Source organism: Octopus sinensis, linkage group LG3 (genome assembly GCF_006345805.1).
Source record: "Octopus sinensis linkage group LG3, ASM634580v1, whole genome shotgun sequence".
NCBI lineage: Eukaryota > Metazoa > Mollusca > Cephalopoda > Octopoda > Octopodidae > Octopus > Octopus sinensis.
Window position 1 is genome coordinate 44,489,018 of NC_042999.1, and position 18,374 is coordinate 44,507,391.

Consider the following 18,374-nt stretch of genomic DNA (forward strand, 5'->3'; position numbering starts at 1 on the left):
AAATGACTGAAACAAGTAAAAGAGTATAGAGGGGTTACATGGGATGCTTAAACCGGAATTCCGCCGTGAGCACACTTGCTTTCACTAATCTTGTCATTTGTTACGGACCACTGACTATAAAAGCTTTATTCTCTGCTTTGTGCCAATTCATACTTAATAATTTGCTGTAATTTCGCGCTCTAAATAAATTGAATTGTTAAACTAAAGACCAATAAGAAGATAAAAGACTAAGATATAATCTTCAGTTATTTCCCCTAGATTATATAATTCACTTCCGTTTTCCTTTCTACTTCCGCTTTAAAAACTCTTTCGCTCAAGTCGACTCAGAGACTTGCATTTTGTTCAAAGAACGTACAGCCTACCTTGGTAGCAAAATGCTCGGTGCCATACCGAGAGGCCTTGGATCAGCCTCAAAACAAGTGGTCTCTCATGTAAATCGCTATATTATCCCTGAATTTCATTTACCAAAAGGCAGTGGTATTATAGTAGCGGAACCAGTGGCGGCTTTAACCAATTATTCACTATCCAAGCTGATCCCAAACAAGCCTCTTGCTGCCAGTCATGGTGTAACAGGCAAGTTTTATTATTTTTTTTTGTATGATATTATCATATCCTTTCGATTTTTTGTAGGTTTGATTTTAAGAAAAAGGCGTGTGTACATCTTATAGATATTTAATTTCATTTATCTATTTCGAAAGAAATCTATTTGTCCTTAAATATTCGCAATGACTTTGATGCTGTCTTCCTTGTTTTGGAAGGTCACTGACATGTCCGAATACAACTTAGTAGTTTCTTATTGCTTGATTGCTTTTAACTTACTGTTACTTATTTACTTTACTGTGAAGTATATATTATAATTCAGTAAAATCACTTGTTTTTCTAGAATATTCTTATTTATTTGAATGTGATATTTGTTATCCTTGAACTATTTTCGTGGTATCTTTACAATGTTGTTTTTTTCACTATGAACAAACAGAACGAAGGACAGAAAACATTTTTATTATCCATTTGCAAAAGTTGTAAGAATACTAGTTAAGTGTCTGCAGGGGAAATGTCTATTTCTCCCATTTACCCAAAGGCTCACTACACCCAAAGATCTCTGAAAGCACTTAATTTTTCTTTTTTCTTTTTACTATCGAATTTCTTTTGCACTATTTGTAAATAGTGTAATGAACTACCTTACCACCTAAACGTGATATGTATTCAGTAACTTGCAGTAGTACTTCGTGGTTAATTTTGTTGATGTGAAATGAACTAAATCGTCCTTCACATATATTAATATTTTACCAGAAGGGTTCATAGGAAGGAAAATTAATTTCTATCTTCATTATAAAGTATTTAATCTGGTAATTGAAGTGAATAACTAAGAAATAGCGTTATTCAATCAGAACAGTCTAGAAGAGAAAGAAATATAAGATATAACAACATCATCATCATCATTATCGTTTAACGTTCGCTTTCCATGCTAGCATGGGTTGGACGGTTCGACCGGGGTCTGGGAAGCCCGAAGGCTGCACCAGGCCAGTCAGATCTGCAGTGTTTCTACAGCTAGATGCCCTTCCTAACATGTTAAAAAAAATGCTTATCATATTCTCTAATTAAAGGAAGAAAAGAAAAAAAAACAACAAAGCATTGAAATAGTTAGAATAGACAATTGATATCCCAACAAATTTTCCCTCAGGGTGGAAGGGTGGGGTTAAAATATCTTGTTACAAATATCAATCCAACAAAATAGCTTTTTCCTTAGATATTTTGGACCAATATAGTTGACAATGTTCAACTGAATACTTTAAAATAGTGAGAAAGTACCCAATAAAATATATGCCTGATTTCAAAAGCAATTTAACTGTATTAGCTCATAATTGCAATTTTAAAGTTATGATAACTAAACAAAATAAGTCATTTATAGAGATTCTTTTATGTTGGAATAATTCCACACACTATCATGGCCCGAGAACAAAAACATTGGGTAGTTCTATTCTGCAAGCTAGGTCTTGAGAATAAGTTCAATTTAATGCTGAATCCTATCAAATGCCTGTTACTGCTGTGTGCCTTTATGATGTTAATAAACAAAATTTAAGTAGGGGAATTTGAACAGTCTGTTGCAGACTGTATCACATGACCAGATAAAACTGCTACTTCTCAAAAGTATTAAAGAGTGGATGCTGGGCTTTTGTTTGTCAGTCTTCTACTACACAATCTCAGGTATCCTCAGTTTTTCAGTCTGGATTTATTTCTCTTTGTATGTTCTGCTTCCAGGCCCCTTATATTAAAGACGAAAATTATTGATGTGCTGATGCTTTTGGAGAAGGTTTCTGTTGAATATCCGGCCTTCAGCATCCTGAGATCAACTTTCACTCTTTCTGCCTATGCTCTTTTATTTCCTTCCCCACGAATCTCCTTGTTCCTCTTTACCCACTGTCAACATCTATACACATTTCATTTCTACACTAATGCAGTCCTCTCTCTTGTACACTTCAACTGATTCCTCTAATTCTCAGTTTTCTCTCTGCTCATGTATCTCTACGCTCATGCTTCATGCACACTAATTTTACACATCCAGTAGATCATACCAGCTTTTTTTTCCCATCTTTCATACATTCTCTGCGTTCAGTGTTAATATTTCACTACCATGCAGCATCACAGTTAAAACACAAGCATCATACAATTTATCCTTTGCTCTGAGAGAATCCTTTTTTTAGCAGATATAAAAGCTCCCTGAACTTTTCCAACTCTATTCTAATTCTAGCTCCTATGCTTTAAGAATACCCTCTTCCACAGTTAGGCCTCTTGGATAACATCATCATTGTTTCTACAGATGGATGCCCTTCCTAATGCCAACCACTCAGTGAGTGTAGTGGGTGCTTTTTTATGTGCCACTGGCACGGACCAGAGGAGACTGGCAATGGCCACGATCGGTTGGTTCTTTTTACGGGCCACCGGCACGGGTATCACAACTACTATTTCCATTTGCTCAATTATTTCTGTATAGCATTCTGAGCATTGCAAGGAATTTTACTTTTGATCTAACTGCTACTCCTGTACATCTACCACTAGCAAAATTCTTACTGTTAGCCTGCCTTTGATTCTACTATATTTTGTGCACCCATAGATCACTGGATAACTGGTATTTCTACCTGTCTTTCTGCATATTGAGTGCAGCCATTTTACAAATGGCATTAGTCCTGTATTCTTTCTGACTTACTGAAACTTTAGTCTTTAAATTTTCTTCTGTACTCTGTCGTGGATTAACTGAACTGTGATTCTCTCTCTAATCCCTTAGTGTGATAACTTGATCCACTTGTGAAATTTCTTAGTTGCTACTTCTCTCTCAGGCATCTTCTTTGCCTTTGTAGCAATTAATATGAAGATAGCACTATGCTGGTCAGTAGGTATGATATCTTCTTTGATTAACTATATTGGTGGTGATTATGTATCTTATTTTAAGCATCTCCTCAACTATCTCTATTGATATGTCCTAGATAGTTATGAAAGGTCTGTTAATCAGATAATGACCAGATAATATCATTCAAATTTTCCATGATTGAGACGTACAGTATTGTGGTATTACTTTTGTTACTTTATGTAAATCATTCTTATCAAGGAATTTACAAATCTCTATTAAGGACTTATGTTGAGCATAACATCATTTTCAAACTGCATATTGTGACAATTTTCTGGCTGTCTCAAGGTGAAAATGTCAGTTGTACTAAATCAGTGCAAAATAATCATTTTTGGTAAAGACTCTTTCTTAGAACATGCATATATCAATAATTTGACTAATATAATCAAATGAATGATATATTTATCACATCAGCCATTATACTTTGTTACACATTGAATTCTAATATAATATAATGTCTTTATAATGCAATTGTGCTCTTTCTGTAAAGGTAATGCTTCCATCAACAACTTTGGTTAAGCACTTTATTTATAAGATGTTCCAGTTTTGATATCAGAAGCAGTGAGTTTTCAGATCAACTGGTATACAAGTGAACTGAATTTAAAATATTATATTTTAATATACCACCTGGTCTGGTGGTACGTAAAAAGCACTATCCGACTCGTGGCCGATGCCAGCACCGCCTCGACTGGCTTCCGTGCCGGTGGCACATAAAATACACCAATCTGACCGTGGCCGTTGCCAGCCCCGCCTGGCACCTGTGCAGGTGGCACGTAAAAAGCACCCACTACACTCACGGAGTGGTTGGCGTTAGGAAGGGCATCCAGCTGTAGAAACATTGCCAAATTAGACTGGAGCCTGGTGCAGCCTTCTGGCTTCCCAGAACCCCGGTCGAACCGTCCAACCCATGCTAGCATGGAGAACGGACGTTAAACGACGATGATGATGATGATATTGAGGATGGGTGCAGTATCTTAGTTTAAGATCAAGATTGTATTTATCAGTAATCATAATAAACTGCAAAGGTAAAAAGAACAATTCTCGATGAGGCTAGTACAACTAATGAATCTACGGGTGATAGATATATTTACTGTGTTGGTAAAATTTCTTGGCAAAGTCTTGAATTGATTTCTTAGTGCAATCTAACTGTCTTCTCATTAAAACTCCTTGTCAGTCAGTCATCTGACCATCTCCCAAAACAAAGCAAATTATTCCTCATTTTCATGTTGACAGTATCACTTTCTCAAGATTTATCATTTCACTCAGATCTTTGAGATAAACTCCTGTCCACTTCATATCTCAATTTAGTCCTGAATAATATTTTTTTTTGTTAAATTTCAATGAGTTTCATGCTGACTGCCCATCATAACAAGTGAGTTATAATTAACCATTTTGAAACTGTCAGACTTGTGCAATATAAATATATATATATATTTTTTTTGCTTGGTTTGGAGAAAAGAGCTGTGTTCATAGCCTTCACAGGTTAGTGAGCTTGATACTGCCAGTATTCTTTTTGAGCAGTTACAAATTGGAAACTAAAGGGAAAATGTGCAGTATGAGAATTCCAGGGGACTGACATTCAGGGAGAAACAACTGAGCGCGGTTAGTGTGGCGATGTGGAATGAATACAGTATGGATGGCAAAAGGAAGAAGGACTAGTTGAATGGAGGTGGTATGAAACCAGCCTGCTCTAAAGGACCAGAAGCTGCTGTAGTGATGGTAGAAAAGTCAGATGTATCAACAGCCTATTTGTGCTGTTTATGTTCTGACTTTTCACCATTAGTAAGCTTACAATTGATTGCATGTCAGTTGGCTAAGTGAACTTTCTTTAGATGTTGCCTTGGAGATCTTTGTGTAAGACATAACAACACGTGTTCCAAATATGGGAACAGTATTCTATTATAGGTTTCACTTGAGCTTTGTTGTGGGTTTGTAATTGTTGGAACTGAAGTATTTTCTGACTCTGTTATTGTGATACATTCTTTGAAATATTATGGGTGTGTATTTGTCATGAGATCCTCAATGATAGTAAAGCTGAGCATTTGAAGTGATTGTGACATTTCTTGTATACTATTCATGTTTAGTTGCATATAAACTATGATGATATTTTCTCGATATGTGCACTGATAATGTCATTTTGCTGTCGAAAGCGATAAGAATAGCACAACCCTGCTGGATGATGCTTTTGATGTCTCTATTCCTAGTCTACAAATTTGGCGTGGAGTGTATAGGTTGCTAGTGGATGGAGCTTGTTTGTATGATCAGAGAAACTCGAAGGATAGTTTTATCTGTATAAGAGTGAGAACTGTTGGAATTTGTCCGGTTGGTTGTTAATGTGGAAGGGTTTGGGGAACAAAACTGAACCCTGGGTGTATCAGAATTGGCAGTGTTAGTTAGAGAGAACTCTATTAGAACATGCTATATTAGCAATTAGATAAACAACTGATCCAAGAGACAGCTGAAGGCTATAGTCAGGCCATTTTGCCAGGAAATTTTAAAGTTTTTACCAAATTTCTCAAGGGTAAGAGTCCATTGGTGAGTAGCTCTCCAGTAGATCTGGCTTTATGGAAAGCTTTATCTTTAGACATTGAGGAAGGAGAGAGGTTAAAAGTATTGGAGAAGGTTATGATCAATAGTTGTCTCCATTACCATTAAGATGTTGGAAGTGAATACAAGGGGATGGAAGTTGGCGAGGTCAGAGGAGCTGCCTTTTTTTTTTTTTGGAATTAAACAGGTTTCTAAAGATCAGAGTATTATCTTTGTAGGTAGATACAGATTTAAGAGTTGAGGGAGAATAAGGGTTGGCTCTGGGGGTATTTGATGATAATGAAAGGGACAGTATTAGGTTTGGTGACCTTGTTGATTTGAAGTATCATTGTGGTGGCAGCCTTGGTAGAATGGGAATGTTATTTGTAGAGGTTTACTTTGTGTATGCAGCATAGAGTTGAATACGAAGCAGAGAGCAAATATGGGTAGATTTTTCAGAGTACTGCCTATAGAAATCATGGTTGAGAAGCAGAGTAAGGGAAGATTCTTCAAAGTTGGTAGAAGCTTTTTAGGAGGGGAGCAAAAATATTGGTTTCAGTTTGGGAGGCAGACATCTTGAGGAATATGCAATGCACTGAGGCACCTTTTGTGGTTTGGGTGATAACTTTGCAGGAGTTGTATTGGCAGATATGAACCATATATTTTGTAGGAATAGATGAATTATGTGGCAGAAAAATAGAGGGTACATCATCATTTAATGTCTGTTTTCTATGTTGGCATGGGTTGCATGGTTTGACTGAAAACTAGTAAGCTGCACCAGGTTCCAGTCTGATTTGGCATGGTTTCTACAGCTGGATGCTCTTCCTAATGCCAACCACTCCAAGAGTTTAGTCCCAGTTGTGCTTTTTTACACACCACTGGCATGAGTGCCAGTTATAAAATGCAGGCATCAACCACAATGCTGTAGCTGCTAGTTTTGTCCAGCCAGTACTTATTACAGAACCTTCTATATTCTAGTCTGATTTGGTTTAAAGGAAAGTGACTATTAAACAATGGGCATTTCTGTTTAAGTAATAGTTCATTTGTTTTATATATAATTATTCATCAACTTGTTTTCAGTGTACTTTTTACTCTCTTTTACTTGTTTCAGTCATTTGACTGCGGCCATGCTGGAGCACCGCATTTAGTTGAGCAAATCAACCCCAGGTCTTATTCTTTGTAAGCCTAGTACTTAGTTTATCGGTCTCTTTTGCTGAACCACTAAGTTACAGGGACGTAAACACACCAGCATCGGTTGTCAAGCGATGTTGGGGACAGGGACACACACACATATATATATGACGGGCTTCTTTCAGTTTCCGTCTACCAAATCCACTCACAAGGCCTTGGTCGGCCCGAGGCTATAGTAGAAGACACTTGCCCAAGGTGCCATGCAGTGGGACTGAACCCAGTACCATGTGGTTGGTAAGCAAGCTACTTACCACACAGCCACTCCTGCACCCAATCTTTGTCAATCTTTAAAATATTATTTTAATCAAACCTCAAAATTATTGGAAATATTAGTAACTCATGGCAGGGTAGTATGTTGTCTTTTGTTTGGGCGTTGGTGCATTCAAGATTTGGGTCTGTGACATTTTGTTATCTGAATGAGCTTATCCATTGGAGCTGCCCGATTAATACCCCAACTGCAACATATGGCAACTCTGCCTTCTCTAAAGTCTCCTGTTGATGTTTATTATAAAGTAGAGAATGTGTTGGTAATGTTGAAGCAACAGAAATTATATTTTGGGGTATCTCTGCTTCAAAATCCACCCCTAAAATAGCATTGTCACCATACTACATTAATACATTGATTATCTGCATATTTCTGAAATATGGGGATTCTTGGTGTTTTGGAAATATTTTCAAATATATCTGTCCAACTTGAATATTGTAATTATTTTTTGTATAATTAAAAAGCTTGAAAAATATTTTTTATACATTTTTGTTTATGAAAAATCGTTAGTTATTAAAATTTATCTGAAAAGTGGTTTTCTTCTTATTTTCAGCTAAAACCCAAGTTAGATTTGCCCACACAGATATCCAAGTACCAGATTTCAGTGAATACCGAAGGGACTCTGTAAAAAATTGCAAGAAATCTTCAAAAGAATCTGATATCAGCCGGAAAGGTTTTACTTATCTTATTGCCGCTGGTAAGCTTATGTAATGTAATTAATTTTGTGCTTTAAGAATGATTATAAAAGCAACTTTCAATTAGAAGCAAGTTGAAACTGTCCCATTCATTTACTTGTTGGAGGTGGCTCAGTAGGTTTGGATTATAGTTAGTAACTTGGGAGCTGTGAAGACCTAAAGTCTGTTGGAATATATCTTCTTGTTAGGTACAAGTTTTTGAAAGAGTTGTTTTTTTCCAGTCAATGTTTTATTTAAAACTTCATATCTATGATTCATTCATTCATTTAATGCCTGTTCTCCATTCTGGCATGGGTTGTACTATTTAGTATATGATTATTTTGGATATTTATCCCATGTTCAAAAATACTACTCCAGCTCTTGGTATTGGAGTAATAGTTCTTAATTCTGCTATTTCTTTTCAATGTATTTCCAAGTGATATTCTTTCTGGAAAGACCTGGGCTCTGCAAGGTTTAAAATGCCTAAGATGGAATCTTTATGATCCCATCAGAAGTTGAGCGCCCAAGGAAAACGCAGTTGATAGACTACAATTTTGCCCCTAGGCCTCTGACCATGCAGAGAAAATTAAGTGATGTGCAAAGAAGACACAGAGGAGATATAGGGATTGTAAGCTACAGTGAATTAGTCCATTTAGGAGAGCAGTTATTGTGAACAAAACTGGTTATGAACATTCTTTGTTTTTGGTAGACAACCCCTCTTGGGTTGGTGTCACAAATGTACTCAGTTTTCTATATCAGATGATTAAGGGCCAAAACAAATAGTGAGTTGCCGCAGTTAGCTAATGGTAGCATAGACAAAAGAAAATTTCTGTATATCAAGTTTTTAATATAGAAAGCATTAAGGCTGTGAGGTGGCAGAATCGTTAGTACACCAGGCAAAATGCTTAGTGGTATTTTGTCCTGAAAGGTGGCGAGCTGGCAGAAACGTTAGCATGCCGGGCGAAATGCATAGCTGTATTTTGTCTGCCATTACGTTCTGAGTTCAAATTCCACCGAGGTCGACTTTGCCTTTCATCCTTTCGGGGTCGATTAAATAAGTACCAGTTATGCACTGGGGTCGATATAATCAACTTAATCCGTTTGTCTGTCCTCTCTGTGTTTAGCCCCTTGTGGGTAGTAAAGAAATAGGTATTTTGTCCTGTTTTACATTCTGAGTTCAAATTTTACCAAGATCAACATTGCCTTTCATTCCTCTTGGGGTTGATAAAACAAGTATCAGTTGATCACTGGGGTTGATGTAATTGACTTACCCCTCCCCCAAAATTGCTATCTTGTGCCAAAATTTGAAATCAATATTGTAGAAAGCATAAGTCCTTGTTTTGACTTTTTTTTCTTTTTGTTACAGTTTATATTATTATACATACATTTACTTTTTTTTTTACCTTCTCTAGCTGGCGCAGTCCCTGCAGTTTATGCTGCAAAAACAGTTGTGCATGAATTTGTTGCTTCAATGAGTGCATCAGCAGATGTTCTGGCTCTTGCTAAAATTGAAGTAAAGCTTTCTGATATCCCAGAAGGTAAAAACGTCACCTTCAAGTGGAGAGGTAAGCCTTTATTTGTGAGACATCGCACTGAAGAAGAAATTGCTACAGAAGCAGCTGTTGATATGCAAAGTTTGCGAGACCCTCAACATGATTCAGATCGTGCTGAAAAACCAGACTGGTTAGTTGTGATAGGTGTTTGCACACATTTAGGTAATGTACCTCTTTTAGCTAATATTTTTATTTTTATGAATATTATGTTTTATCGTTCTCTTAAAAAGTCAAAGCATGATTTTATAGTTTCGTTTTTACAAATTTGAGATTTAGCTATAAATAGATTGATGCTCACTGAATTATCAAATACAGATTTTATTTTTGGGCTAATAAATGAAATTTGTCTTCATTGTAAATCAGCTAATAATGCTTATCCTAATTTTTTATCTATATAATTTGCAAACAGTTGCGTGATTGGCTACAGGTTTCCAATAGGGCAATCATTCATTTGAAAAGTACTGGTTTTCTGCTAATATTTACATCTTGTCCAACAGTAAAATATATAAATGTACATAATAGATATGACATCTTCTGCATAGTTTTCATTTACCATATCCTGCTCAGAGGGCATTGGTTGATTCAGAGCTGCACTAATATAGAATGCAATAAAATGAAACACAAAACGAAAAGGTTGTACAGTGAACTTAACTTTACAATCAGTCACAAATTGAAATAGAGATTTTAATGAAACACTTTTGGTTGTGCGTAAAAAGCACCCAGCACACTCTGTTTAGGAAGGGCATCTAGCTGTCGAAACCATGCCACAACAGACACTTGGAGTCAGGACAGCTCTCTCTAGCCAGTTCCAACCCATAATTCAAAACCATGGAAAGTGGATGTTTGATGATGACGACGACGATGTGTGCGCATTAGTCTCTTAGCTTTGATATTGTGTGATAGTTGTCAACAAATATTACCATTTATTCAAGTGGTGCCCTTCATTGCTAATCTGTGAAAACATGTTTAGCCATGGAGAAATATTACTTTCTTTGGAAACATGTGAGGGTTGGTGACAGGAAGGGCATCCAGCTATGGAAAATCTGCCTCAACATATTCAATAATGATGATGATGAAGCTCATTAAAAAAAATATATACTTTCTGGATTAGAATATTGCTAGTTTGTTAATTACAAAAATAATTCAAAACTAATGGATTTAATTTTTCTTTGCAGGTTGTGTACCCCTAGCCAATGTAGGAGACTTTGGTGGATATTATTGTCCCTGCCATGGCTCTCATTATGATGCTTCTGGAAGAATTCGTAAAGGTCCTGCACCATTGAATCTGGAAGTTCCACCATATATATACAAAGACGAATCTACCTTAGTTGTTGGTTAATGTAGATTCAGTTTAGTTAATTTAAAAGAAATGAATGTGCAGTTTATAATTTGATATTCATCAAAGCCCTGCCACTTTAGACTGTTACACATGCAAAAATAAATAAATAAATAAATAAAACTAATTTTGTTCTTTTTAATGAATTTTCAATTTCATTCTAATTAAATTTACTCCTGTAAATTGAGTGTAGAGTTAAAAATAGCTTGTAGACAATTTGAAATTATTTTATTTTTCTTTTTAGCTAAAAGTTCAGTGTAAAAATATATCAACAGTTCAGTAGAGTATTACTTTAACCTTTTAGCATTTAAACCAGCTATATCTGGCTGAAGTATTCTACCTTGTTTTTATGTCCAAACTCGGCCCCCTCACACATGCCCTATTATGTCACTCTAAAATTAAACAATCACATCATCAAAATCTTGAAGCTGTAAGATAATGCATGATAATTCAAAACTGTGTGAATAAATATAGGCGTTGGAGTGGTTGTGTGGTAAGTAGCTTGCTTACAAACCACATGGTTCCGGGTTCAGTCCCACTGTGTGGCACCTTGGGCAAGTGTCTTCTACTATAGCCTCAGGCCAACCAAAGCCTTGTGAGTGGATTTGGTAGATGGAAACTGAAAGAAGCCCGTCGTATATATATATATATATATATATATGTTTGTGTGTCTGTGTTTGTCCCCCCAACATCGCTTGACAACCAATGCTGGTGTGTTTACGTCCCTGTAACTTAGCGGTTTGGCAAAGAGACCGATAGAATAAGTACTAGGCTTACAAAGAATAAGCCCTGGGGATGATTTGCTTGACTAAAGGTGGTGCTCCAGCATGGCCACAGTCAAATGGCTGAAACAAGTAAAAGAGTTAAGAGTAAATAAACATTACACTTGACAGAGTAACCCTGAGCGCTAAAAGGTTAAAAAGTGTTGTGGGGCTATTGCGTACACTATCAGATTTTTGTATTGTCATTAGTGTTACACCTCTGAACAAGGCATCAAGCTTGGGCTCGTGTGGAGTAACATGCTGGCACTTGTCAGTTATGATGACAAGAGTTCCAGATGATCTGATCAATGGAACATCTTGCTTGTTAAATTAATGTACAAATGACTGAGCACTCCACAGACACGTGTATCCTTAATGTAGTTCTCGGGGATATAGAGTGCGACACATTATGTGATAAGACTGGTCCTTTGAAATACAGGTACAAATTGTTTTTTGCCAGCTGAGTGAACCGGAGCAATAGGAAATAAGTGTCTCTTACTCATGGACACAATGCACTACCGGGAATTGAACTCACGATTGTAATTTAATCTCTAAATGTGAAAAATTGGATATATTTTTAGTTGTAGACAAGAGTTAAAAGCATAGTCTGGAGAACTTTGGTTTACTCTTTTACTTGTTTCAGTCATTTGACTGCGGCCATGCTGGAGCAGCGCCTTTAGTTGAGCAAATCAACCCCGGGACTTATTCTTTGTAAGCCCAGTACTTATTCTATTGGTCTGTTTTGCCGAACTGCTAAGTGACGGGGATGTAAACACACCAGCATCGGTTGTCAAGCAATGCTAGGGGGACAAACACACACATACATATATACGACAGGCTTCTTTCAGTTTCCGTCTCCCAAATCCACTCACAAGGCATTGGTCGGCCCGGGGCTATAGCAGAAGACATTTGCCCAAGATGCCACGCAGTGGGACTGAACCCGGAGCTATGTGGTTGGTTAGCAAGCTACTTACCACACAGCCACTCCTGCGCCTGTCTGCAATTTTATTTCAACAAGAAGAGCAGATAAGTTATTCTTACAGAAACAATTGTCTTAGATAACGCATCTCACCTATGCAAGGATGGGTGTAAAAATTCTTTACATAGAAACAAATCAACACTGAATTTAAATGATTAAATTTACATTTGGTTTTGTTTCTATTTTTCTCATTCTATGACTGATTCTCCATACTGGTATAGCATTTTTAAAGGTCAGAAAAGAAGCTGCACCCATTACCTCTTATAGGTTCTTTTAATCTGACAAGGTAGATGCAATTTAATGACCAAGTGAAACTTGACGGGAAAGAAGTCTAAGGAAGAGGTTCGAAAAGACTGTATTTGGTCATCCTAGAAAGTTACCCTCCAAAGCACAAGTTCAGGAAAGGTTGTTTATGGAAGACCAGCAGTCACCCATGCATACCACTGATGTTATTCAAAGGAAAGGCAAAGGCCAATAAAGCTTGGCACCATTTTTACAGCTGAATGAACTGGAGCAATGTAAAATGAAGTGTCTTTTTCAAGAACACAATACACAGCCTGGTCCGGGAACTGAACTCATTACCTCGTGATTGTGAGCCCGATGTTCTAACCACTGAGTCAAAGGATTAAGAGTAAAAACGGGTAGCTCTAAGGATGGTGTGTCTGCAAAATACAGTAAAGTATATTAAGTGAATCCATGCCAATCAATTGAATGTTTATTTGTGCAGTATTGCTATCCTAATGGAGGCGCAATGGCCCAGTGGTTAGGGCAGCGGACTCGCGGTTTCGATTCCCAGACCGGGCGTTGTGAGTGTTTATTGAGCGAAACCACCTAAAGCTCCACGAGGCTCCGGCAGGGGATGGTGGTGATCCCTGCTGTACTCTTTCACCACAACTTTCTCTCACTCTCACTTCCTGTTTCTGTTGTACCTGTATTTCAAAGGGCCGGCCATGTCACTCTCTGTGTCACGCTGAATATCCCCGAGAACTACGTTAAGGGTACACGTGTCTGTGGAGTGCTCAGCCACTTACACGTTAATTTCACGAGCAGGCTGTTCCGTTGATTCGGGTCAACCGGAACCCTCGTCGTCGTAACCGACGGAGTGCTTCCACCATTGCTATCCTAGGTGTGAAAGTATAATTACATGTGGGGTTAGATTTTATATTTTATTCATAAGTTAAATTACAACAATGTAGTGTTAGCAAAAGAATTCTTTTCTACTCTAGGCACAAGGTCTGAAATTTTTGGGGAGTGGGGCCAGTTGATTAAATCAACTCCAGTACACAACTGGTACTTTATCGAGCCCTGAAAGGATGAAAGGCAAAGTCAACTTCGGCAGAATTTGAACTCAGAATGTAAAGACAGACGAAACACCGCTAAAGCATTTTGCCTGGTGTGCTAACGTTTCTGCCAGCTTGCCGCCTTTGTTAGCATAAGAATTTTTTGGTTTTAGTTATAGAATATATCTCCCAGTAGGAAATAAGTTTCTTGTGAAGACATAATAAAATGAGAAGAGTTGTTTGTATTTTATTTTACAGTGTTACAAATATAGATGGAGGAGTGGTAAGACTTTAATGAGGAGAAAAAAATAAATTAAAATTTGTCCACTAGTTGCAATATTCGGCTTTGTTCTGCTTCTTTACTCTCGGCATCTTTGGCAGTTCCTATATTTCCAGCATATTCTGAAATGAAAATATGTATATTTATAGATTTTTAAACATACATGTATATAAATACAAGGCTAATTGTGGAGAGAACATTTAATTAAAATGACAGATTTGGATTCAAAATGGAGTATTCAAATTTGTTTTGATAAAGCATCTGCCTAGCTTGGCAAAGGTTTGTTGCAAACAACTGTCACTTTGATGCAATGCAGTAAATTTGCTTTGAGAGTCTACATGGTTGGTCAACTTCTCAGAAATAGCAGCCAAGAACACTGGATCATGTGATCTGAAGTACATATTTAAAGAGAAAAGGATAGGGTGACCAAGGTTGGAGTTGTTTTGTTCACAGGTTTGCTAGATCAAAGGCTGATATGATATAAATTTCTTGCATTATAAAAAAAATGTGTAATATGTGGTACTTTTAAAATTTAACTTCATTTATTATTCAGAACCATACCAAAACACCATGCTGGTGCCATGTCAAAAGCACCTAGTCTACTCTGTAAAGTGGTTGGCATTAGGAAGGGCATCCAGCTGTAAAAACCATGCCAAAATACAGTGGCAGTTGGTGCTAGCCTCTGGCTTGTCAGCTCCTGTCAAGCCAGCATGGAAAATGAAAGTTAAATGGTTTGGATTGTGTAGTGAAAACAGACACTACAAAATATTTATTAAATTCTGACAATATAATATACTGGACTCCAAAAACATACAATAATTAAGATAAAGGAAATCTGAAAGGAAGAGAAAATAAAAAGTGGTTGGAATTTACCTCTCATAATGTTGCGAATAGTTTTCAAAGAGCCTCCTCTCATGTTTAGAATCTGCATTACTCTTTGTTTTACCTGTTTAGAGTAATTTGTAGGAAATTAAAAAATCACTCATATGTGTAATTAAAGGAAAAAGTAGCACATTTTACGATTAGTAAATGAAGAACTATAAGATTACTTGTAGATGTCTTATTTGATACACTGGCAATTGTACAGATAAATGCCAGATTTAAGAATGTGTTTAGGAATTGCATTCATTATATACACTCTAGGTTTTTACAGTACTAAACAGTGCTTGGTACAATAAGAAAGGAAATTTGTATATCAAGCATGAATCATTGAAAATATGCAAATTTGTCTGCACTGTAGGAGATATTTGATTTTCAGAGTTGGAATTGATAAGCTCTGACACAAAGAGAATTGAGTTATAAAGTTATGTCCTGTAAATCAATAGAGCCAACATTGGTTATGAGTTTCCATAGTGTCTGCTGATGTAATGTGAACTGGTTTCAAATTGGGTTTGACTTAACCATCAACAATAAGTGTGGCTGCTGTTCTAGACACAAAATCATTCTAGAGGGCCACTTAACTATTGTTTGGTATCCACTGAATATATTATTGTCATCAAGTTAGTGATTCAAAGAGTGGATTGTTATAGTAATTTTCAATGGACACAGTACTGCAGAGGTGACACAAATAAACAGGCTGCCAATTCTAACTCAAAGGCCAACATATTGAGCATATTGGCAATAGGTTTAAATCTTGATTTTAAAGTAACCAGCAAATATATCAGTAGCTTCACTGCTTTCTGTCACTAATTTTACCTAAAGATTATAATAATATATAGAAATGTCTCTTTTACTTGTTTCAGTCATGAAACAGTGGCCATGCTGGGGCACTGTTTTAGTTGAACAAATAGACCCCAGTACTTATTTTCTTAAGCCTGGTATATGTTCTATCAGTATCTTTTGTTGAAGTGCAAAGTTACAGGGATGTAAACAAACCAACACTGGTTGTCAGTTGGTGGAGAGGGACAAACACACACACATATAATGGGCTCCTTTCAGTTTCTGTCTTTTCCAAATCCACCCACAAGGCTTTGGTCAGCCTGGGGCAGCAGTAGAGAACACTTGCCCAAATCTGGGAACTGTAAGATTCATGAGCAATGATCAACTTAACCCCCCTCTGGGGTGAATGCTGTTACAAGACAAGAAGATGATGGTGTCGCATAAAATTAATCTATATTTTTACTTTGCTAATTTTGAGAAAGTTATCAATATTATTCTTCATTGCATATTAACAATTATGTTTAAAATAAAGAAAGAGTGGCTGTGTGGTAAGTAGCTTGCTAACCAACCACATGGTTCCGGGTTCAGTCCCACTGCGTGGCATCTTGGGCAAGTGTCTTCTGCTATAGCCCCGGGCCGACCAATGCCTTGTGAGTGGATTTGGTAGACGGAAACTGAAAGAAGCCTGTCGTATATATGTATATATATATATAAGTGTGTGTGTCTGTGTTTGTCCCCCTAGCATTGCTTGACAACTGATGCTGGTGTGTTTACGTCCCCGTCACTTAGCGGTTCGGCAAAAGAGACCGATAGAATAAGTACTGGGCTTACAAAGAATAAGTCCCGGGGTTGATTTGCTCGACTAAAGGCGGTGCTCCAGCATGGCCACAGTCAAATGACTGAAACAAGTAAAAGAGTAAAAAGTGAGAACTTACAGAAGATGCACCACTTGCACAAATTTCCAACATAATGCAGTCTATCAACTGAAGTGTGAACAAGCCTGCTTCAAGTCGACGTAGATAGAACTGATCTTCATGATCTTCATCTAATTCTTCATTCATTTCCATTATTCTCTGTAAAGATAAACATTACATTGATATTCCATATGACAATGCTTTATGTCTTAAACTTTTTTTACATTTTTAAAACACCATTACGTAACATTACATTCTTTAAATTTTTTTTTACATTAAAAATTTTTTACTTTCTCTGATGAGACAAAGAAAATGAGTGTAACAGGATGGTAATTTACGATGAATGTGTATATTTAGTTTTAACTAAGCCTGAACAATCCAGGTTTCTGAAAAAAAGAGATCTGTGAAATTTTAAGTCACATGGAGCCAAATTGTTCTAAATAATAACACTAATATTTATATATATATATATATATATAATATTAATTAGAGACGATATATATATATATATATTTGACCACACAGCGATGATCATAGCAAGCAAGCTAAGAATTCTCATTTCATTTCTTCCGACTCTTGTACTACACACATACATTAGCCGCTAACCCTTAAATGTTCGAATCTATTCACTAATTCTGCTTGTTCTTAAAATATAACCCTTTAATTTGTTTAACCCCTCGGTACCAAGTTAATTTGTTCGTTACTCTGTTCATTTCTTCAAACCCCGATTGTTTTAAGTCTACTGTCCCCAATCAAAATCTTCGCAGCCCGCCATTCGTTCGCGGTTCGCCCGCCCTCCCACCCCCACCACCCATACCGGAGAACACTCTGTTTACACCATCCTCACCGGATATCCCCTCTACCACCGCCACCACTACGTGTGTCTGTTCCTCCTACCCCTCCTCCTCAATATACTTTCTCACTATGTATTTTACCCCTGCCTCTCTTCCCCTGGACAGAAGCAGCTAGCGCTGCAGCTCATCAAACGTCCCACTTAACCTGTTATCTTATGTTCCTCCTGTTTTGAAATGTGTCACTGCCTCAACCGGCTATCTCCTTCCAGCCCCCTCCCCCACTCGTGATATCCTACGTTTTACTTCCTACTTTTCATTCTGTCTAGAACCTGCCACCAACCCTACCTGTCATCGTTTCTCTTTACCCCAAACCTTCCCCACTGGTGCTCCCCTATATTACATGCACCCCCCACTCTCTCTCCCTCTCTCCTCTCTGCCGGAACCCTCCCCCCCTGCAACGAAAAAAGGCAATAACCGATCGTGGCCGATGCCAGACCCCTCTGGCACCTGTGCAGGTGGCACGTAAAAAGCACCCACTACACTCGCGGAGTGGTTGGCGTTAGGAAGGGCATCCAGCTGTAGAAACACTGCCAGATCAGACTGGAGCCTGGGGCAGTCCCTGCTCCCCAGGCCCCGGTCAAACCGTCCAACCCGTGCTAGCGCGGAAAACGGACGTTAAACGATGATTATGATGATGATGATGATGATATATATATACACACACATATAAATAACAACAGATGGATAATGTGTCAAATC

The 18,374-nt window shown here is 37.4% G+C and overlaps 2 protein-coding genes across 2 annotated transcripts in view; one reads left to right on the forward strand and one right to left on the reverse strand.

Moving 5' to 3' along the window:
- The first annotated feature begins 285 nt into the window (after nt 1-285).
- On the forward strand, nt 286-11,058 carry LOC115209855 (cytochrome b-c1 complex subunit Rieske, mitochondrial). The gene is made up of 4 exons (XM_029778427.2): nt 286-573; nt 7,939-8,082; nt 9,472-9,774; nt 10,788-11,058. Exons 1-4 carry the CDS (start codon nt 375-377, stop codon nt 10,949-10,951), a joined length of 810 nt encoding a protein of 269 aa, XP_029634287.1. The 5' UTR covers nt 286-374; the 3' UTR covers nt 10,952-11,058.
- Nucleotides 11,059-14,190: 3,132 nt separating this feature from the next.
- The window catches only part of LOC115209129 (beta-catenin-like protein 1), a 35,364-nt gene continuing 31,180 nt past the window's right edge, over nt 14,191-18,374 (reverse strand). The window contains exons 14-16 of the mRNA XM_029777274.1: nt 16,843-16,980; nt 15,122-15,194; nt 14,191-14,370 (exon numbers count right to left, since the gene is read on the reverse strand). Of these exons, the coding sequence (XP_029633134.1) occupies nt 14,282-14,370; nt 15,122-15,194; nt 16,843-16,980 (300 nt within the window). The 3' untranslated portion in view covers nt 14,191-14,281. The remainder of the gene's footprint in view (nt 14,371-15,121; nt 15,195-16,842; nt 16,981-18,374) is intronic.

Excerpts from the sequence above, each read along its gene's own strand:
- LOC115209855 (XM_029778427.2), top strand. The coding sequence starts at position 375 with ATGCTCGGTGCCATACCGAGAGGCCTTGGATCAGCCTCAAAACAAGTG. Across the intron at positions 574-7,938 it reads TGCCAGTCATGGTGTAACAG|CTAAAACCCAAGTTAGATTT; the intron begins GCAAGTTTTATT and ends TCTTATTTTCAG. Across the intron at positions 9,775-10,787 it reads AGGTGTTTGCACACATTTAG|GTTGTGTACCCCTAGCCAAT; the intron begins GTAATGTACCTC and ends TTTTCTTTGCAG.